This window comes from Phoxinus phoxinus (genome assembly GCF_949152265.1).
Source record: "Phoxinus phoxinus genome assembly, chromosome: 12".
Classification (NCBI taxonomy): Eukaryota; Metazoa; Chordata; class Actinopteri; order Cypriniformes; family Leuciscidae; genus Phoxinus; species Phoxinus phoxinus.
Window position 1 is genome coordinate 32108300 of NC_136887.1, and position 18387 is coordinate 32126686.

At 36.0% G+C, this 18387-nt stretch overlaps 1 protein-coding gene across 7 annotated transcripts in view; it reads left to right on the forward strand.

Moving 5' to 3' along the window:
- pdgfrb (platelet-derived growth factor receptor, beta polypeptide) overlaps positions 1 to 17550 on the forward strand; it is a 43192-nt gene extending 25642 nt beyond the window's left edge. For 6 of the 7 annotated variants that reach the window (XM_079631166.1, XM_079631170.1, XM_079631169.1 and 3 more), the window contains 15 exons: positions 1148 to 1271; positions 2651 to 2859; positions 3999 to 4093; positions 4180 to 4312; positions 6121 to 6225; positions 6309 to 6419; positions 6897 to 7053; positions 7700 to 7866; positions 10360 to 10475; positions 11104 to 11226; positions 11306 to 11417; positions 12327 to 12426; positions 12930 to 13035; positions 13826 to 14076; positions 15175 to 17550. In XM_079631166.1, coding sequence (XP_079487292.1) covers positions 1148 to 1271; positions 2651 to 2859; positions 3999 to 4093; positions 4180 to 4312; positions 6121 to 6225; positions 6309 to 6419; positions 6897 to 7053; positions 7700 to 7866; positions 10360 to 10475; positions 11104 to 11226; positions 11306 to 11417; positions 12327 to 12426; positions 12930 to 13035; positions 13826 to 14076; positions 15175 to 15292 — 2027 coding nt within the window. In that variant the 3' untranslated portion in view covers positions 15293 to 17550. The remainder of the gene's footprint in view (positions 1 to 1147; positions 1272 to 2650; positions 2860 to 3998; positions 4094 to 4179; positions 4313 to 6120; positions 6226 to 6308; positions 6420 to 6896; positions 7054 to 7699; positions 7867 to 10359; positions 10476 to 11103; positions 11227 to 11305; positions 11418 to 12326; positions 12427 to 12929; positions 13036 to 13825; positions 14077 to 15174) is intronic. The other variant, XM_079631172.1, reaches the window with a different exon arrangement.
- Positions 17551 to 18387: the final 837 nt, after the last annotated feature.

The window sequence follows — 18387 nt, forward strand, 5'->3', positions numbered from 1 at the left end:
GATTAGTTCACTTTCCAAAAAAAAAATCCTGATAATTTACTCACCCCGATGTCATCCAAGATATCCATGTCTTTCTTTCTTCAGTCGAAAAGAAATTAAGGTTTTTGAGGAAAACATTCCAGTAGGGCTGCACAATTAATCGAATTTTAATCACATTATTTAAAATGCGTCAGCTCCACTTTTTTTTTTTCGCTACGTGAACCACTGTCTGATCACGTGACTCCATGAGCCAATGATCAGAGTTGTTCCCTGCACCGCGCAGCTTAGTTTCTAGATGTAGAAACTATAATGTTTTGCCGGACTGGACAAAAGCGAAGCGAACTGGGCGAGAGAGACCGAGTGTGTCTGCGTGCGAGCAATAGTGCTAATCTAATTAGATTTTGTTGGAAAAATGTAATTCAATTTTGTGGAAAAGTTTTCCTTAATTTAATTAAGTTCGTTCAACAGCTTATTTTTTTGAGTAGGGGAGTACTCTGGGTTCGGGCCGAGTCCCGGACAGCACGCCAAATACACATTCAACTTTACTCCCTCTAATTGTATGTAAGTGTGAACTCGTGAATTTCTTTCCGACTGAAGAAAGGAAGACGTGGATATCTTGGATGACATCGGGGTGAGTAAATTATCAGCAAAAAAAATTTGGAAAGTGAACTAATCCTTTAACTTAACTTAACTCAATTTGTATAATTTATTTGATAATTACTTTGATTTAATATTCAATTATTAATTAGTGTACTTTAATTTAATATTTAATTAGTTTAATTTAACTATTTAATAAAAATAAATAAAATATTAAAAAAATCTTCTATGCTTTTACTGTTTCTTAATCGCTCCCTGTTCTTGTTTATATTATCGTGGACGGTGTTTGAGATGTTGTATTGCTGGCACTTCTCGTGTTTATTGCCTCCTTGAGATGACTTGCTTGTTGAATTGCGCATTTTTAATTCACTTTGGATAAAAGCTTCTGCTGATTGAGTAAATGTTAATATTGAAATGGTTTCATTTATTTTTAATTTAATTAATAAACAAATTATTTATTGATTGTATTTAAACATTTATTTAATTAAAATGTATTTATTTATGTATTGTTCATTTCTTTGAGGTTTTTGTTTGCATTAATGCTGACTGCTGTAATTTTGTTGTTCTGTAGTTCCTCCTCAGATAACTGAACTCTCGGACCATCACCTGCCTGGAAAGAAGCACGCGGTCACCTGTGCGGCGGAGGGGGTGCCGTCTCCCAGCATTCAGTGGTTCAGCTGTGACAGCATGACCAAGTAATACCACACCTTCATCATCATCATCATCATGGCGTATATTTGTTGGATGGATGGATGGATGGATGGATGGAGAGATAGATGGATGGATGGAGTGATAGATGGATGGATGGAGAGATAGATGGATGGATGGAGAGATAGATGGATGGATGGAGAGATAGATGGATGGATGGAGAGATAGATGGATGGATGGAGAGATAGATGGATGGATGGAGAGATAGATGGATGGATGGATGGATGGATGGAGAGATAGATAGATGGAGAGATAGATAGATGGATGGATGGAGAGATAGATGGATGGATGGAGAGATAGATGGATGGATGGAGAGATAGATAGATGGATGGATAGATAGATAGATAGATATTGTCCCTCTAATGACTCTCATTCATATTTAATACGAGCTGTTTTTGAGAGACGAGTAAATATGAGCATGATGAGTTTGCACAGTACTCTCAGAAAGCATTACATAAACACACATCAGCGTAATGTACAGCGCACTGAAGGACAAACAGTCGAGCAGGAAGTGTCTATGTGTCGAGTGGGTCTGTACATCATCGAAACGCTGCACATTTGCTGATTAAAACACCAAAGAGCTGCACAGAAATACTTCTGTATGAATAATATATAGCATGCATGCTCTAACGGCCATTACCACACACCTCACAAGACACTTTCTTCATGAGTAAAGCACACTTATGAGGGATCATCTCTAGATAGAAATCAGAAATTATGCATGCAAGAAGATATAATGCAGGCATATTGTGTGTGTTTGTTCTGGTTTGAAAATGGTCCTTGTGAGTTTTGTTAAAGTATACATTATATTCAATGTTCAGATTTCACTTTTTGATGTGTTTGTGTTTGTTTCTAATGGCGTACATTCTGCTTCACATTTTTAAGTAGCGTACAGTATACTTTATTACACAAAATGTAACTAATAATGGAAAATAACTACATTACTTTATGATGACAACTTAAGAGGACTTATTTATTTAAACATGCAATGTGATAAGGTCATGTGACAACATTGCATACTACATGCTAAACATTTATTTGTTTTACGTAGGCAGCAATGCACACTAAATCCGAAATCGTCCCCTAAACCCTCAATCATTATTCCCTACGTTAGTCCACTAATACTGTTCACTTGAAGGAGGGAATGAAACAGAGCGAGTGAATTCAGACAGCCGTCGAGCGTACATCTGTACACTCCTTATTGCAGTGCAATGTGTGTGCTCTTAACAATGTCCACTATGGTTTTGAACACCACTACAAATGGCTGTCCCCTCGAATAATGCCCTATTTGAGGGTATATTGGGCGATTTCGGGTCCAGCCTACACTGGTCCTGTCTGAACTTACTTATTGTGTTGTTGTCATTAGGTGCAGTAACAGAAGTGCAGTGTGGAGCCCCCTGGTGGAGGATCCCGAGAGTGTCTCCATCCAGACTAATGTCACCTACAACAACACACGCAAGATCCACCAAGTGCACAGTCAGGTGACCCTCCACCGGCCGCAGCTGCTCACCATCCGCTGTGAGGCCAGCAACGAGAGAGGAGCTCGAGCCAGAGACATCAGACTGGTCAACAACAGTGAGTACAGTGTGTGTGTGTGTGTGTGTGTGTGTGTGGAGGGTGTTAAAGCCTCTGTGTGAATGTGTGAAATGAGGATCAGCTGAATGGAGCAGCACCCGTGGAGATCAAACACAGAGTGACTTTGGATTTAATCCCATGATCCTCCAGGACTGCTTTCATTAGCACCATGAATGTGGCGTGAAACCCGTTGAGCTCATTGAGAACCTGATACTGGTTCAGCCGTGAGAAAACCCAGAAACACAAACACCTGCCAAAGCTGCAGGAAACACGTCTTATTGACTCTCTGCGTGAGCCTATAGATTCATATATGAGCCTAGCTGCCTTGGTTTAAAGTCTGTCCGGTTTGTCTCATTAAACTTTCATAATTTGACATGTTTTTCTGTGAAATGGATATGAGAACAAAATGGGACAGAACAGTAATTTATTGAATTGTGAAATGTGTCTCTATGTGTAAAATGATTAAAAATACATTAAAAAAAAGATTTTATTTTATTGAAACTATGCCTTCAGCATTTTTAATTAATTTGTTTTTTGATTGAGGTTTTGTTTGTATTAATATTGTTGACTGATCCACTGTTCCACTAGTTCCTCATTAGATAACAGGAAACCAAGAAACACTTCTCATTTACAATGTATTCGACAACCTTCCGTATTGTCCAATTTTACTTTCCTATTTGACATATTTTTAAGTGAAATGGATATTCGATGAAAAAAAAAAAATAGTAGGCTACAGGAAATAGTTTTATCCATCAATAATTGATTGAATAGTGAAATGTGTCTATGTGACAAGTGATTGAAAATACATCCAAAAATATTTTTTTATTTGAGAATGAAGCTGGATATTCAGAGAGGGGAAAAATATAGTACAGCTCTTGATTCTGTCTATCAAGATCAAATCAGGGTGCTATAATTCAAAATACAATCAAAAACATAATTTAACTGTAAATAAATCATTTATTAATTATTTTGTTTTGTTTTTTTTAACTATTTGATGTCCATTAGTAATTGATTGGATGGTGAAAAGTGTATGAAGGAGGTTGAAAATGCAACAAAAAGTCTCTTCATCTGTAAGAATCAGTATTTAATGTGTTTTATATAAAGATTTCGAGTACATAACTTTCATCTTTTCTGTCCAGCGTTGTTTTCTCAGGTGGCAGTTCTGGCCGCTGTCTTAGCACTGGTGGTCATCGTCATCATCTCCGTCATCATCCTCATCGCTGTGTGGAGGAAGGTCAGTGACATCACATCCTGTCTGACTGAGACGCTGCTACAGATTTAACATTGTTAAACTGAACCTCCGTATTGTTTTTCGTGCAGAAGCCACGGTATGAAATCAGGTGGAAGGTCATCGAATCAGTCAGTTTAGATGGACACGAGTACATCTACGTTGACCCCATTCACCTGCCCTATGACCTGGCCTGGGAGATGCCACGGGACAGTCTGGTTCTGGGTGAGATCCACCACACTTTACTTTAGTGTCTTTTATAATCAGATTTTCCTGTAGCTGGACACTCAAAGTGGTCAAAAATACTAGATTTGCACTTAGGGCCCTTTAAGAGCCGGCGAGCTTGTTCCATGGCGGATTGCTATTATAACGGCGGGTTTGCCAGCGCACGCAACTTACATGATGGTAAAGGAGATTTCGCAGTCTTCAGAATTTGTTTCCTGGTTCTTGACGGACAACCCACTTTGTCAGATGTCCTTATATACCCATGTGTCCTGCCACCTGTCATTACTACAATTAGCCTGAATAATTTGGGTAAATGTGTAAGCTAGATTTATGCCTTTTTTTCACATCTTCATGGACACCACAATGATTTCCCTCGTGTGGTAATATTTTTCCCTCAAAATTATGTATGGTTTGCAAAAATATGAACTGCTGCGTCTGTGTAGATGAGAGAAGCAAAGTGTATGCGCGATGTGCACTCGCTACATTATGGCCAAGCATGCGCCCTTAAAATAGCATCTGAATAACACGCCTGTAGCCGCATTTCCATTACAGATTTGCGCAAAACTTTTGCAATTTTTTCTAAATGTCGATAAAAAACTATTGCGAAATGATGGCGTTTCCATTAACCGATGTTTTCCCTCTCGCGAGAAGTCATATATTTATACTGTATAAATATTGTATAATATCCTTATACTGTGAGAGGCACATATAGCCTATACTGTGAGGAGTTTCTGGGTGTTTCTCACTCATATTTGCTTCGAGGTCTTGATTGTGGCATTTCTAAATTTTGAGGTTTAGAATCCAGTATTCCATGTAATTCTTTTGTCTTTTATGAATTTAATAAAAAACTCGATCTCATATTCTGTCCAAACACACCACGGCATTACGTCAGTTATTATTATTATTACAATTATTATTATTATTATTATTTTGCAAAATATTAATTTTTCGAATTGCCTGAAAAACCACCTCATGCGAGCGTAAAAGCTTTTTTGCGATAAATGGGAGTTTTTGCAAAAAGTATGTGTTCCCATTAAAGGTTGGGTAGGTAAGAATATTCTAAAGAACTTTTTTTCAAATTGGCTTAAACTGTCTTTATATACCAATACATAATTAAAATGTAAGTACTTTGAAAAAGAGAGTATAAAAATTGAGTGACTATAGTGTATTTAATCTTCAAAAAACACTGCTCATTAATTCCATTCGGGACGAAACAAGTGATTGGCTTGCGCGACTGTCACTCTCCGTCGCCATGACTACCGCCGCTATTACTGGCTCTGCCCACGTGCGCGCAGTCGCGCACCCGTTTTTAGGTGGGACTGAATGGAATTAATGAGCTGTGTTTATTGAGGATTAAATATACTAGAGTCACTCAGTTTTTTATACTCTCTATTTCAGAGTACTTGCATTTTAATTATGTATTGGTATATAAAGACAGTTTAAACAAATTTGAATAAAAGTTTTTTTAGACAATTCTGACCTACCCTACCTTTAAGCGTATTTTCAATTCGCATTTTCAATTTACGCAATTTGAAGGGTAATGGAAACGCGGTATACTGTCTTAAGGTTTTTCCTGGTCTGTGATGGAATTGTTTTCTAAAACTGTAAAATAGCACCAGGGAACGTTTGCGCTGAAACACGGCTCCTCTTTTCGCTGAACCGCCCCTGTGGAGGGAAAAGTCCGCTGTGCGTCGGCTGCAAAATAGGAATGATACATGCGCTGGGTCATTTGCGCTGGGTGCAAGATATGGTCCTTAGTGTGTGTATGTCCAGGTGTTTAGTTTACTGACACGTGTCTGTTTCTTCAGGTCGTACGTTGGGATCTGGAGCGTTTGGGCGTGTTGTCGAGGCGACGGCGCATGGTCTCAGCCGTTCCCAAACCACCACTAAGGTGGCGGTGAAAATGCTCAAATGTACGTGTGAAACACACACTTAAGCACAGGTATGTGTGTGTGATTTGATGGTTGTAGTCATTTGTGTTCTCTCGTCACTGAAGCGACGGCACGGAGAAGCGAGACACAAGCTCTGATGTCTGAACTCAAGATCATGAGTCACCTGGGTCCTCACCTAAACATCGTCAACCTGCTGGGCGCCTGCACCAAACAAGGTACAAGGAAATGGCAAGATACATTTCTCAAAATCAAAAGTTAAAAAATCGTGGTCTATTTTGAGCAAAATAATCAGGATCATCAACTATGCTATTCATCAACTAAAACTAGACTAAAATGCCCAGACATTTAGTCGACTAAAACGTGACCAAACATATTTAATCAAATATTGAATCTAAATATAATGGCTTTCCTGTAGCTCAAACAGTATAGTGTTGGCGCTTGCAACGCCAATGTCATGGGTTCGATTCCCAGGGAAAGCAAGAACTGATAATAATGTAAATGTGTACCTTGAAATGCAGTGTAAGTTGCTTTGGATAAAAGCGTCTGCCAAATGCATCAATGTAAATATGATGATTAGTAAAAAAGTACATTTGACACAGGCTATCCAATCTAGATGTTTAAAGCCACTGATCTCTTTAGATCTTTTGTTCTGAGATGTCTTTTCAGGTTGTATCTTAATTTTTTTTACGCAGGTCCATTATATCTGGTGACAGAATACTGTCGCTATGGCGATCTGGTGGACTACCTGCACAGGAACAAGCACAGCTTCCTCCAGTCCTACGCCGACAAGAACCACATCACCAACGGCAGCCTGATCTGTGACGATAGTGACGTGCCAACCGGGAAAGAGTACGAGAATTACTGCCCAATTAACAGCTGCTTTATTTCTCAAATGAATATGTGATTTCATTCTTCTACACTTAGTAAGAATTGTTAATGTTTTTGAAAGAAGTCTCTTCTGCTCACCAAGGCTACATTTATTTGATAAAAAATACAGTGAAACACTAATATTGTGAAATATTATTGCAAAATAACTATTTTCTATTTGAATATACTTTAAAAAATGTATTTATTCAAAAATCAAAAGTGACAGTAAAGATATTTCTTTACAAAAAAAAACTGAAAAAAGGCATCAGTTTCCACTAAAATGTTTAACGTCGATAATAGTAAGAACCATTATTAATAATTAAGCACCAATAATAATTGATAATTATTGAGCACTAAATTAGAAATCAGTTCAGTAATAATATTTTATAGTATTATTGTTTTTACTGAATTTTTGATGCAGCCTTAGTGAATCTAAGAGACTTCTTTCAAACAAATGTTAATTATTCCAAACTTTTGATCGATTTTGTACGTTTAAAAATAACTTAATTACTATGGTATATAGTATAAAAATGTATGAAAATAACTTAATTACAAAAATACTATGGTGAATATTAATGATGCTTGACTATAAGATGAGACAATCCGGTTGTCTTGATTTGCTCTGCAGATATGTGTCGTTCGGCAGCGAGTGTGATGGAGGATATATGGACATGACTAAAGACGAGCAGATGGAATATGTCCCGATGCAGGAGCTCGCAGACTCCATCAAGTATGCAGATATCCAGCCGTCACCCTACGAGTCCCCGTACCAGCAGGACATCTACCAGGAGCAAGGTACATACTCCACGCACTATCTACAGTCCTCCAACTCAACTACAGCTGGCAGCGCAACCCCTTCCATGTCAAATCTTTATTCCAATACCTGTTGAGATTTTACGGTAATATTTAAATCATTTTACAACACATTTGCATGTTCAGGGTTTTCTGATGCTGGTTAATGGTCACATGATATGACAGATAAAATTTGTTTTATTTTGATTGTTTTTTATTTTAAAATGATTCAGGGTGGCACAACAGGGTGGCCGAACGACACATATCTGCAGAGCAAATCAAGACAACCGGATTGTCTCATCTTATAGTCAAGCATCATTAATATTCACCATAGTATTTTTGTAATTAAGTAATTTTTAAAAAAATTTGGACAAAAATAATATTATTATTTTACATAAATGGCAATTTTAACAGCAATGTAATATTTAATCTAAAATGAAAATGAGACCTTTTCAAATGAGATTGCTGTTGCTGATACCAACTGAGACCTCTCTCAGAGTCTTTATTATTATTATTGGTAGTAGTAGTAGTACCGGTAGTTTGAACTCAAATAAAAATGAAGACATAAATATATTACTGTTGTACATTACATTTGTGCTGTAAAATAAAAATAAATTTAAAAAAATTATAATTATATTTAAAACATATTTTACACTCTGTTAACAATATTTTTTTCTTATATTCTTCACTTTAAAAATGTTCGAACCCTCAAGTTTTTTAACATTTCAAATCCTCTAGCTTTTATTTTGGAGGAATATTGGTAAAACATGTTATTATATTAATTGCATTTTTGCACTCAAATGCACTTTTTCATTTTTAATTGTATTGCATTTATTAATAATGCTAATGCTCACAATAAACAATCATTTCAATATTTTCTGAAATGCCAAATCAGGTTCTCCATCACAGGATTTATTATCAGCACTGCCACATCTGGTTAATCTTCATGAATTTGCATATAAATCATGTAATTAGCTACATGAAATATAACAGTGCCGTATTTTTAAACTTTAGTCTTTATTTATACTTTAATTTTAATATTGTAATATTGTGGTGATTCAGAAAGAGGAAGTTCACATCATAATGTAAGAAGACTGTAAGGTTTTGTCGTGTTGTGCAGATACTGAAACCTTCTGCAGAGAAATAGAACAAACATCCTAAAAGTCCCATCATGCCTCTGTGCTCGCTGTGTCATCTTTGGCTCAGCGAGGCCTTCAAGGTTGAGCACAGACAAGAGTCTGTGTGACAGAGATCTCTTTCATATTACTCAATAATGTTTCACTTCCTCATCTGACAGGATGTCCGAAGAACTTAATGAAAGTGAAACGCTTGAGGTTTCTGCGCTATTTAAATCGAGACTTAAAAAGTCTCATTGTATATTTTTTTATTTATTAATTGCTTGAGTATTTCTTGAGACGTGTTTTAATTTGAGCTGAGAGGATGTCAGGATGTCACGATGAGTTCAGCTTCTCTTGGACGTAGAAAACCCTGATAAAACAAAACTGTGGTAGTGATCACTGCAAAAAAAAAAATCTTACATTTCAAAACTAGGCGTTTATGTGTAAAACAAGAAGAAAAAAAAGTGTATATTTAAAAAAAATAATCTTGTTATAGGCATAAAGTCAAAGTTATCCAAACTTAATTTAGATTTTCAGCCATTTTGCTTCTCAAGTAAATGTATATGGATTTAAAGTGGCCCCATTATGCTTTTTTTCCTGATATTACCTATATAACCTAGATCATCGGTTCCCAGCAGGGGGGATACTTTCATATTTTGAAAAGTTTTGAGCAATGAGCATTAAATAAAAGTCCTTAACTTTTGGGACTATTTTACATTGGTTCGGATCGCTGCCGCTGCGGAGTAGCCCAGGTCCTGCGTGACTCGTCATAGATGTACACAGAGAGAAGTAGTTCCGGCTACAATGTTCTTCCGAAAGACGCATTATTCTGTTAATAAGCGCAAGTTTATTATCGCTCGCTATAGCGCCAAAAGCGTCAAAAATAAAGCCTCACATTGATAAAGCCTCACAAATAACATGCAAGTATTGAGGTCCCAGACAGCAGTCATTTAGTAATAGCCTATATATATTTATTTATTTTTACCTACACACCAGTGTGCATATTTTTGTTATTGCATTTCAAATAGGGCCATTTTATAGGCTACTCCTAGACTTACGTTTTTACATTACAAAGGGCCTACTGATGTTTTTGTTATTGTATTTTCAATATTGTCGGCTATTATTTGTGCATAAACATATCTGGTTATAGTAACATACTGTTTGCAGAATGGGGCACTTTAAGAATAATTCGATATTTGTACTAGAAAAAAAGACAAAATACTAAAGAAGAAAATAATTTTTTTGCAGTGATATGATTCTAGAAGCTAATACGATGGTAGAATTAAGGTACTTCAAAGAATGCCATGGCACTACATGTTTTTTTGCATTTGTATTTGCATCTTCAAATGAGGCTGTGTGATTTCTGTGTGTGTCACAGGTCACAGGGTGGATCATTCTCTGGTCATCAGTGATTCTCCGGTTCTGAGCTACGGTGACCTTGTTGGTTTCAGTTACCAGGTGGCCAAAGGCATGGAGTTCCTGGCCTCAAAGAACGTGAGTATCTGTCATAGCTACAGTACTAAAACTGCTGACCTGCAAAACATTAGACCTAACGTGATAATATCAGTCCAATTACTCACCGTTCCACTCGGAAGAATCTGTCGAGCATGTTTTAATATGCCAGTAGCATGTTATTTTAGTTGCATTTAGATACTCATTTTATTCATTATTTTATTAATTTATTTTTAAATTTTATGTTTTTGGTTTTAGTAATTTTGTTGAGTTTGGGCATTTTTGTTAGTTGTTTTTTATGTCTATATCGTTTGTTATCAAATCAAGTTAAACGACATGAAAATGAGAATATTGCTTTGGGAACTATCTGACATAAAATTTAAGTAGCAAAAAAAAGGTTAAGTATTTAAAGTATTTCAGTTAATTATTAAAGGTTTTTTAATATTTTATTTCAGTTCTAGTTTCAAGTAATGAAAGTTTTTGCTTGGTTTTAGTTAAATATAATAACCCTGGTCAGTATGAAAACATACATCACCATCTACTGTTGTAAATGGGAAATGCATCCCGTCTGTAAAACAATACTATGTTTATTAATTTTTTTGCTGATCTAGAAAAAGTGTCACATTTTTTTCTTTGCAAAGTAAAGCACATCTTTCTGTGTCTCTGTCAGTGTGTCCATCGAGATTTGGCAGCAAGAAACGTTTTGATCTGTGAGGGCAAACTGGCCAAGATCTGTGACTTTGGACTGGCCAGAGACATCATGCATGACAACAACTACATCTCCAAAGGCAGCGTACGTAGATCCCTCAACACCTTCATTCAAACACGCAGTGCATCACTGAAGTCACAGCTGTGATTGTGTTTCTCTGCAGACGTTTCTTCCTCTGAAGTGGATGGCGCCGGAGAGCATCTTTCATAACCTGTACACCACTCTGAGTGACGTCTGGTCTTACGGCATCTTACTGTGGGAGATTTTCACTCTGGGTGAGTCCGTTCACTTATACTTTCTGTCTATGCAGTCATGTTTTTTGTGGAAATAAACATTAAATGTTAATCCCCAAATAGAAATGAATATTTATGAGGTTTCTTATACTATATATTGTACCTGAAATGTGTATTGTGTGAAAAAGCATGTTCTGGCAACGCCAAAGTCATGGGTTCGATTCCCAAGGGAAAAAATATAGCTTGAATGCAAGCTTTGGATAAAAGCATCTGCCAAATGCATAAATCTGATGCAATGTTACATAGTGACTTTTGGGCAGCCAGTATCCTAACAGAGATATTGTATAAATGTATATTTCCTATAAACAGAAGAAATGTGTCTTATTACTACGGTAGTTATTCAGGTCTGTGTTTAAATAATACATTTCATAGTGTGAAACATGTACACAGTACATATACATGTCACTATTAGCAATGACATCCATTTTATATGATTATAAGAATATTTTGGCAACACTTTATTATCCAGTAGGGTCTTATTAGTTAATGTGACTTAATGCATTAATTACAATTGAGCAATGCATTTGTCATTAGTATTTATTAATCTTTGTTAATTTTAGTTAATACAAATTCAACTTTTCATTGTTATTTGGTCTTATCATTAAATAATATTAACAGAAACTTTTGATTTGAAGATTAAAAAATGCTTTAGAATTATTTTCAGTGTTAGTTCAATGCATTAACTAACAAGACTTTATTGTGAAGTGTTAGCTATTCTTTCATAAGGCAAGTTTGCTGTTGTTTTATTAGAGATTTAAAACGATCCATTTTTAAGCACATAACTGCTCACTGATGAATTAGCAATAACTGCTTTTACAAATACAGGATTTTTCCTGTTTTACGTGAGTGAAATGTGAAATGAAAATCTCTTTTTTTCTATTTTTCATACAGGAGGAACCCCGTATCCAGACCTGCCGATGAACGAGTTGTTTTACAGCGCTCTGAAGAGAGGATACCGCATGGCCAAACCCTCATACGCCAACGAGGACATGTATGTTTGCACCGCTCAATACTGCCGTGAATGACAATAGACCTTATTCAGAGCAGCGCCATGACATGAAAGCGAGGCTGTGAGGGATAGACTTGCCGTGTTTTCAATGGCATCCGCTGTAAAAAGCTGTATAAAGCTCACAATTTTTCCACAGCTTTGTCAACCGAAATGTTTCACGAGCAGAACAATCCAAAAACACATTGAATAACAGTACAGCCCATTGAAGAGATGTGTCTGTCCCTCACAGCCTCGCTTTCATTCCTATTCAAAATCAAAGATGGCGCTGCTGTGAATAAGGACTATTTCATAAACATAGGCTTGCGATGCTTATTATTGCATTTATCCTTGTTTTTGTATTTTCATACAGTAAATAAGATTGTGCTCGTAACAGGCCGGGTTGTCTGTTTAAAGCCATTGAGCTTCTGTACATTTCTTATGGCATCGCTAAATAAATGTGATGATGGTGGGTTCGGAGTGAAGGCTGATGGTTTGTTCCTCTGCAGTTATGAGGTCATGAGGAAATGTTGGGATGAGAAGTACGAGAAGCGTCCAGAGTTCTCCTTTCTGGTGCACACGATGGGGAACATGCTCTCAGAAGGATATAAAAAGGTTTCCTTTATGTTCCTTGTTTCGTTTCCATGGTTCACTCTTAGATTGCAAAGAAATTCTAATTGTAATATTCCTAAAATTATTTTCTCTGTCATTTTGTGGTAAAGCCCTAAAATCACACAAAGATAAGGAACAGCATAAAGCAAAATTGAAGCTTTCCATCAAACTCAAATGCATAAATTTAAATGGGAGCAATTTTTAACTTAAGACCGAGAGAACATATCGATACATTTTAAACAAACCATCTTTTAACCTCTTAGATTGTAAATATATTCTAATTGCAATATTCCTAAATGTCTTTTCTCCATCATTCTGTGGTCACAACTTTTGCTAAAGTACTTTCAAATATAAAATCAGAATTTAAACATGCCATCAAACTCGGATGTATGAATAATCTATTCGAATGGGAGCCATTTTTAAATTAAGAATGAGAGGAAATATTGATACATTTTCAACAAACCTTTGAGTTTTAAGAAATGTTTCTTGAGCAGCAAATCAGGATATTAGAATGATTTCTGAAGGATCATGTGACACTGAAGACTGGAGTAATGATGCTGAAAATTCAGCTTTGATTACAGGAATAAATTAAATGTAAAAATTTAGTCAAATTGTAATAATCTGTAATAATCACTGCTTTTACTGTGTTTTTTATCAAATAAAGGCATCATTAGTGAGCATTAGGGGCTTTTAATAATTAAAATATCTTAATTATTTCAAACGTTTGAGCGGTTGTGAAGTCTGAATTCTTATCTTCTTCATGAAAGCATCATCATCATCATCTCTCCCTCAGAAATACTCTCAGGTGAGCGACAGCTTTCTGCAGAGCGATCACCCTGCGGTGGCTCGTGTGAAGCCGCTGGTCCCCTCTCCGTTCCCGGGCGCCTTCTCTCTCGAGTCTCCCGCCTCAGAGGAAACCCCAGACCCGAGCCCGCGCCCGCAGGCCGACGGAGACGCTCCACACAACGAGTACATCATCCCCATCCCCGACCCCAAGCCCGAGGAGACCCAGGACGAGCCGGCGCTGACGGAAACCCCCTCGAGGTAACGCTGGCTTCCTGTGATCCGAAATAAATCAGACCATTAGAAACCGCAGAGGATGAAGGAAAGATGAGACATTACCTCTTCCTCTTCCATACGGAGAGGATCACTTCTGTTTTTGTTTTTTTTAAACTAGATGCATGAAGAATCTATTCATTTGTGCGAATGGGAACGATTTTAACGTGAGAATGAGGGCCTGTCCTTAACTTTTATGGCATAAATAAATGCTTTCAAACTTAAAAAATAGCTTACATAAATTACACACACACACACACACGTATATATACACTATATATATTATTATTTTGTGTGTACAATTATGTATTTATGCATTCATCTAGCTAGCGTGTATATATTTTACATTTAATATATATATATACACATATACTGTATATATATATATTTTTTTTTTTGTGTGTGTATATATATATATATATACATACACACACACATATTATAATAAATATGTATATATAATTGAATTTAATAAAATATAAAGGATATATAAAACATATGAAGGATACATATAATATGATATAAATAATATATTATTTTAATGTGAAGTGTTTATTTATTTATTTATTTTACATATATTCACTTGGCCAAGCCGACAGCTGCATTCATAGTATAAATTTGTGCAGTATGTGTGTAAATAGTTATATAATATATGATAAAATATAAAGGATATATAATATAAATCATATATAATAGTTTGATGAAGTGTATATTTATTTGTGTATTTATTTATTTAGCATGTTTTATTTTACATTTATTACTCGACATTTGCATTCATGTTATACATTTGTTCAATTTGTGTTTAAGATTTTTAATAATTATAATAAATATCTATATATAATGTGATAATATAATATGATAAAATATAAAGGATTTATCATATATATATGACACAATACAAAACAATACTGAGCTAATAATTCTTATATATATATCATTTCCAAATTGTTAACAGCACCCCCTGGAGGTTTAAACTTATGTTAATCTCTCTCTCTCTCTCTCTCTCTCTCTCTCTCTCTCTCTCTCTCTCTCTCTCTCTCTCTCTCTCTCTCTCTCTCTCTCTCTCTCTCTCTCTCTCTCTCTCAGCTCTATAAGTTCTGATGAGGAGACGGTCTCCATGGAAACCCCGAGTACTGAACCCGAGCGAGAGGAACTGCTGCCGGAACATTCTGGAAGTCCAGAAGTGGAGGAGAGCTTCCTGTGACGCATTCCTACTTCCTGTCATCATGAAGTAATTTTAATGTACATTTTGAGCAGATTATTTACAAATTGTATGCATCAATTCAAAAGAAATGTTCATAAATACATCAGTATGATATGCTAAACCTCCTCGTGTGCTCTTAAAGGACCGTCTGTGAAGGTTGAGGCTTGAACCAGATCTGTTTTTAAATTTGTTTTTATTAAAATGGTACAATGCAGTATTATAAACTGCAGAAGGCAACGTTACAATCAGCTGATACTGTACATTATTTGTGTTATTCAAAAGGTACACCATTTAAAAACAAACACATCAGAAATATGATGTTTTACGTTATAGATGGTTTTTAATTTTTACTTTGTGTTTAAATCATTCTCAGCCTATTTTGAATATTATTGAAAAAATTAAGTGCATATTTCATTTCTGTGTTCAGGCAGCGGCCTGTGACTTTTGATTAACTTTTTTTTTTTTTTTTAAGATTCTTGTAGCAAACTTGCACTTTAATGTTTATGAGTAGTTGAAGCATATTTACACACACGTGATTGTTTATGATTCTGTAAAGGGAAGCAACACAGAACACAAGACTACACTGCAAAAATGATTTTCTTACTTGGTATGGTCTTGTTTTCCAACACAAATATCTAAACATTCTTAAATCAACATTTACTTGAGAAGCAAAATGATTAAAGATTTTAAAGTGTTGTTTATTAGAGAAGCAAAAAGACATATTGCGTCTTATTTTCTGAAAAATGTATCAAGTGAGTTTATGCTTAAAACAGGGGAAGAAATGTGGTCAGAAATATAAACTTAATTCAAAGGGGAAACCATTTTGTCTTGTTTTCCAGCTAAAACTTGCTTAATTTTTCAGAAAACAAGTCTTAAGTCTTAAAGGTACACTGTGTAGGAATTTCTACCATCTAGCGGTGAAATTTTATTTTGCATTAAAACGAACAGTGCTCTCCAGCGCCTCGCTTTTTCAAATGCGTGTTGTAACTACGGTAGCCGTTATGTACCGAGAAGCGATGACAACATGTCTTCCAATAGCACTTCATCGGGTTTAACTATACATGTTCTACTGTTATGCTGCCTATATAATGAATTACACAACCAAGCAATGAAAAAAGCTTGTAATTCAGACCGTAACATTATCTTACCCGTCGAAAAGAAACCAGGCAACTTCAGCGTCCCTTTCAAAGTCTTTCTCCTTCATTAGGAGTGGTTGTACATGGGTGGTGTACATATCTACCCTGGTTTTTTTAATTCGCCGGTCACATTTCCTTTTAAATTACATTTTTTGCTTTTTTGGCGTCGAGGATTCCTTCTCCTGTGGCTCGGCATAAGTATGATCCTGCATTATGAAGTACCGTGCAGCCTTCCAAATTTGCCGGGACAGCGACAAGCGCCTCTCGCTGATCTCCTTGTCCGTCTCTGCTGGTTTCAGTCACGTGACACTGGCTCTGAACGAAAACGTGTTGTGGAAACGCGTTGAGGTAGCCTAGTGCTTTTTGTCCCTCTCTGCTATTATAGTTTTTCAAGATGGCGGAACGACATGGAAGCCTCCGTGGACTTACCCGTCCCATGTAAATAAAGATAAGAAATTCTTCGAGTACCAGGATAAGTCGGATCATTGGCCGAGGTCATTTTACACTAATGAGGACATATTTATGAATAAAGACATTGATTTTAACTAATCAAATTCTTTAAAAACTACACAGTGTACCTTTAAATAATTTTGCTTCTCAAGTAAGTGTATATTGATTTAGGAATGTTTAGATATTTGTACTGGAAAACAAGTCAACAATACTGAAGAAGAACATAATTTTTTGTTGTACAGAATCAAGTCGTTCAATGTGTCGTTGATAATAATAGTATATCTGAATGACTCACGGTACATTAGAATCAAAATAGTCTGTTTATCACATTAGTATCAGTCCAATAACCGTTCCACACAATGTTAGAGTACTTCGATTTTCATGCAAACACGTCATATACCCAAACAGAGTTTAAGAAGGTGTTTGTATGGCTTCATCTTGTTTATTCTTCATTGTCTTTATGTCATTATAGCAATTTAAGTGTTTTTATGTATGCACAAGGCCTTATTAAATTGCACATTTCAATACATATATCACATAGTAAAGTTACACACTCTAAGGTACCAAAGCTATATGTATGTTTACAAGTATATTTTTGTATAGATATTTTGTACATTGCTCTTTTACACAGTCTATGTATGATAAACAATAAAAGCTGTGATAAAGTCTTTAATAATATGTCTGTTGTTCTTTTAAGCCCCAGAACAACAATATAAGCGGTTGCTCTTTCACGGCTCAGGAGAGCTAATGGAGATATTAGTTACACCCTAAAGGATCAACTTTGCCCCAGAAATAACAGCAGACTTCAGCAGAAGTCTCCGTTCACTCTTAATTTAGTGGTATTACTGTCTCTGAGAAACATAAATGCATTTATAAATGTAGTTTACCGTAACTCTTTACTCAACATCAGGGTTATAACTGAAACTATTAAAAGCATTTTTGTTAATTGAAATGAAGTTGAAATGTTGGCTAACTGAAATAAGTTTACTTTTAAGCACTTGAATGACTATCTGGAAATAACTGTGGTCATAAAGGGATGGATATGGTTAGAAACAATACTCAGGTCGGCTGTGGTGCTTAAATGATGCTCAATTGGTACTAAGAGTCTCAAAGAAAATATCTCCACAGCATTACAGCACCAGCAGCCTGACCCGCTGATACATGGCCGGATCTTTAGTGTTGTTTACGGCAAATTCTGACCCGACCGTCTGAACCACGCAGCAGAAATCGAGACTCATCAGAGCTTCCAATCTTCTATTGTCTAATGTTGGTGAGCCCGTGTGAATCGCTGTATCTCTTCTGCTTCAAGCTTCAACATGCTGTGTGTTCAGAGATGCTCTTCTGCACTTCGGTTGTAGCGAGTGCTTATTTGAGTCATGTTTCCATCCACACGTTTTTATCCGAATTAAGTGATATCGAATGAAAAATGCCTTATGGAAACAGTAAAATTCGATTGAATTTCATGAAATGCGTTCGATCTCATCGGATTTTATCTTGATCGATATACGG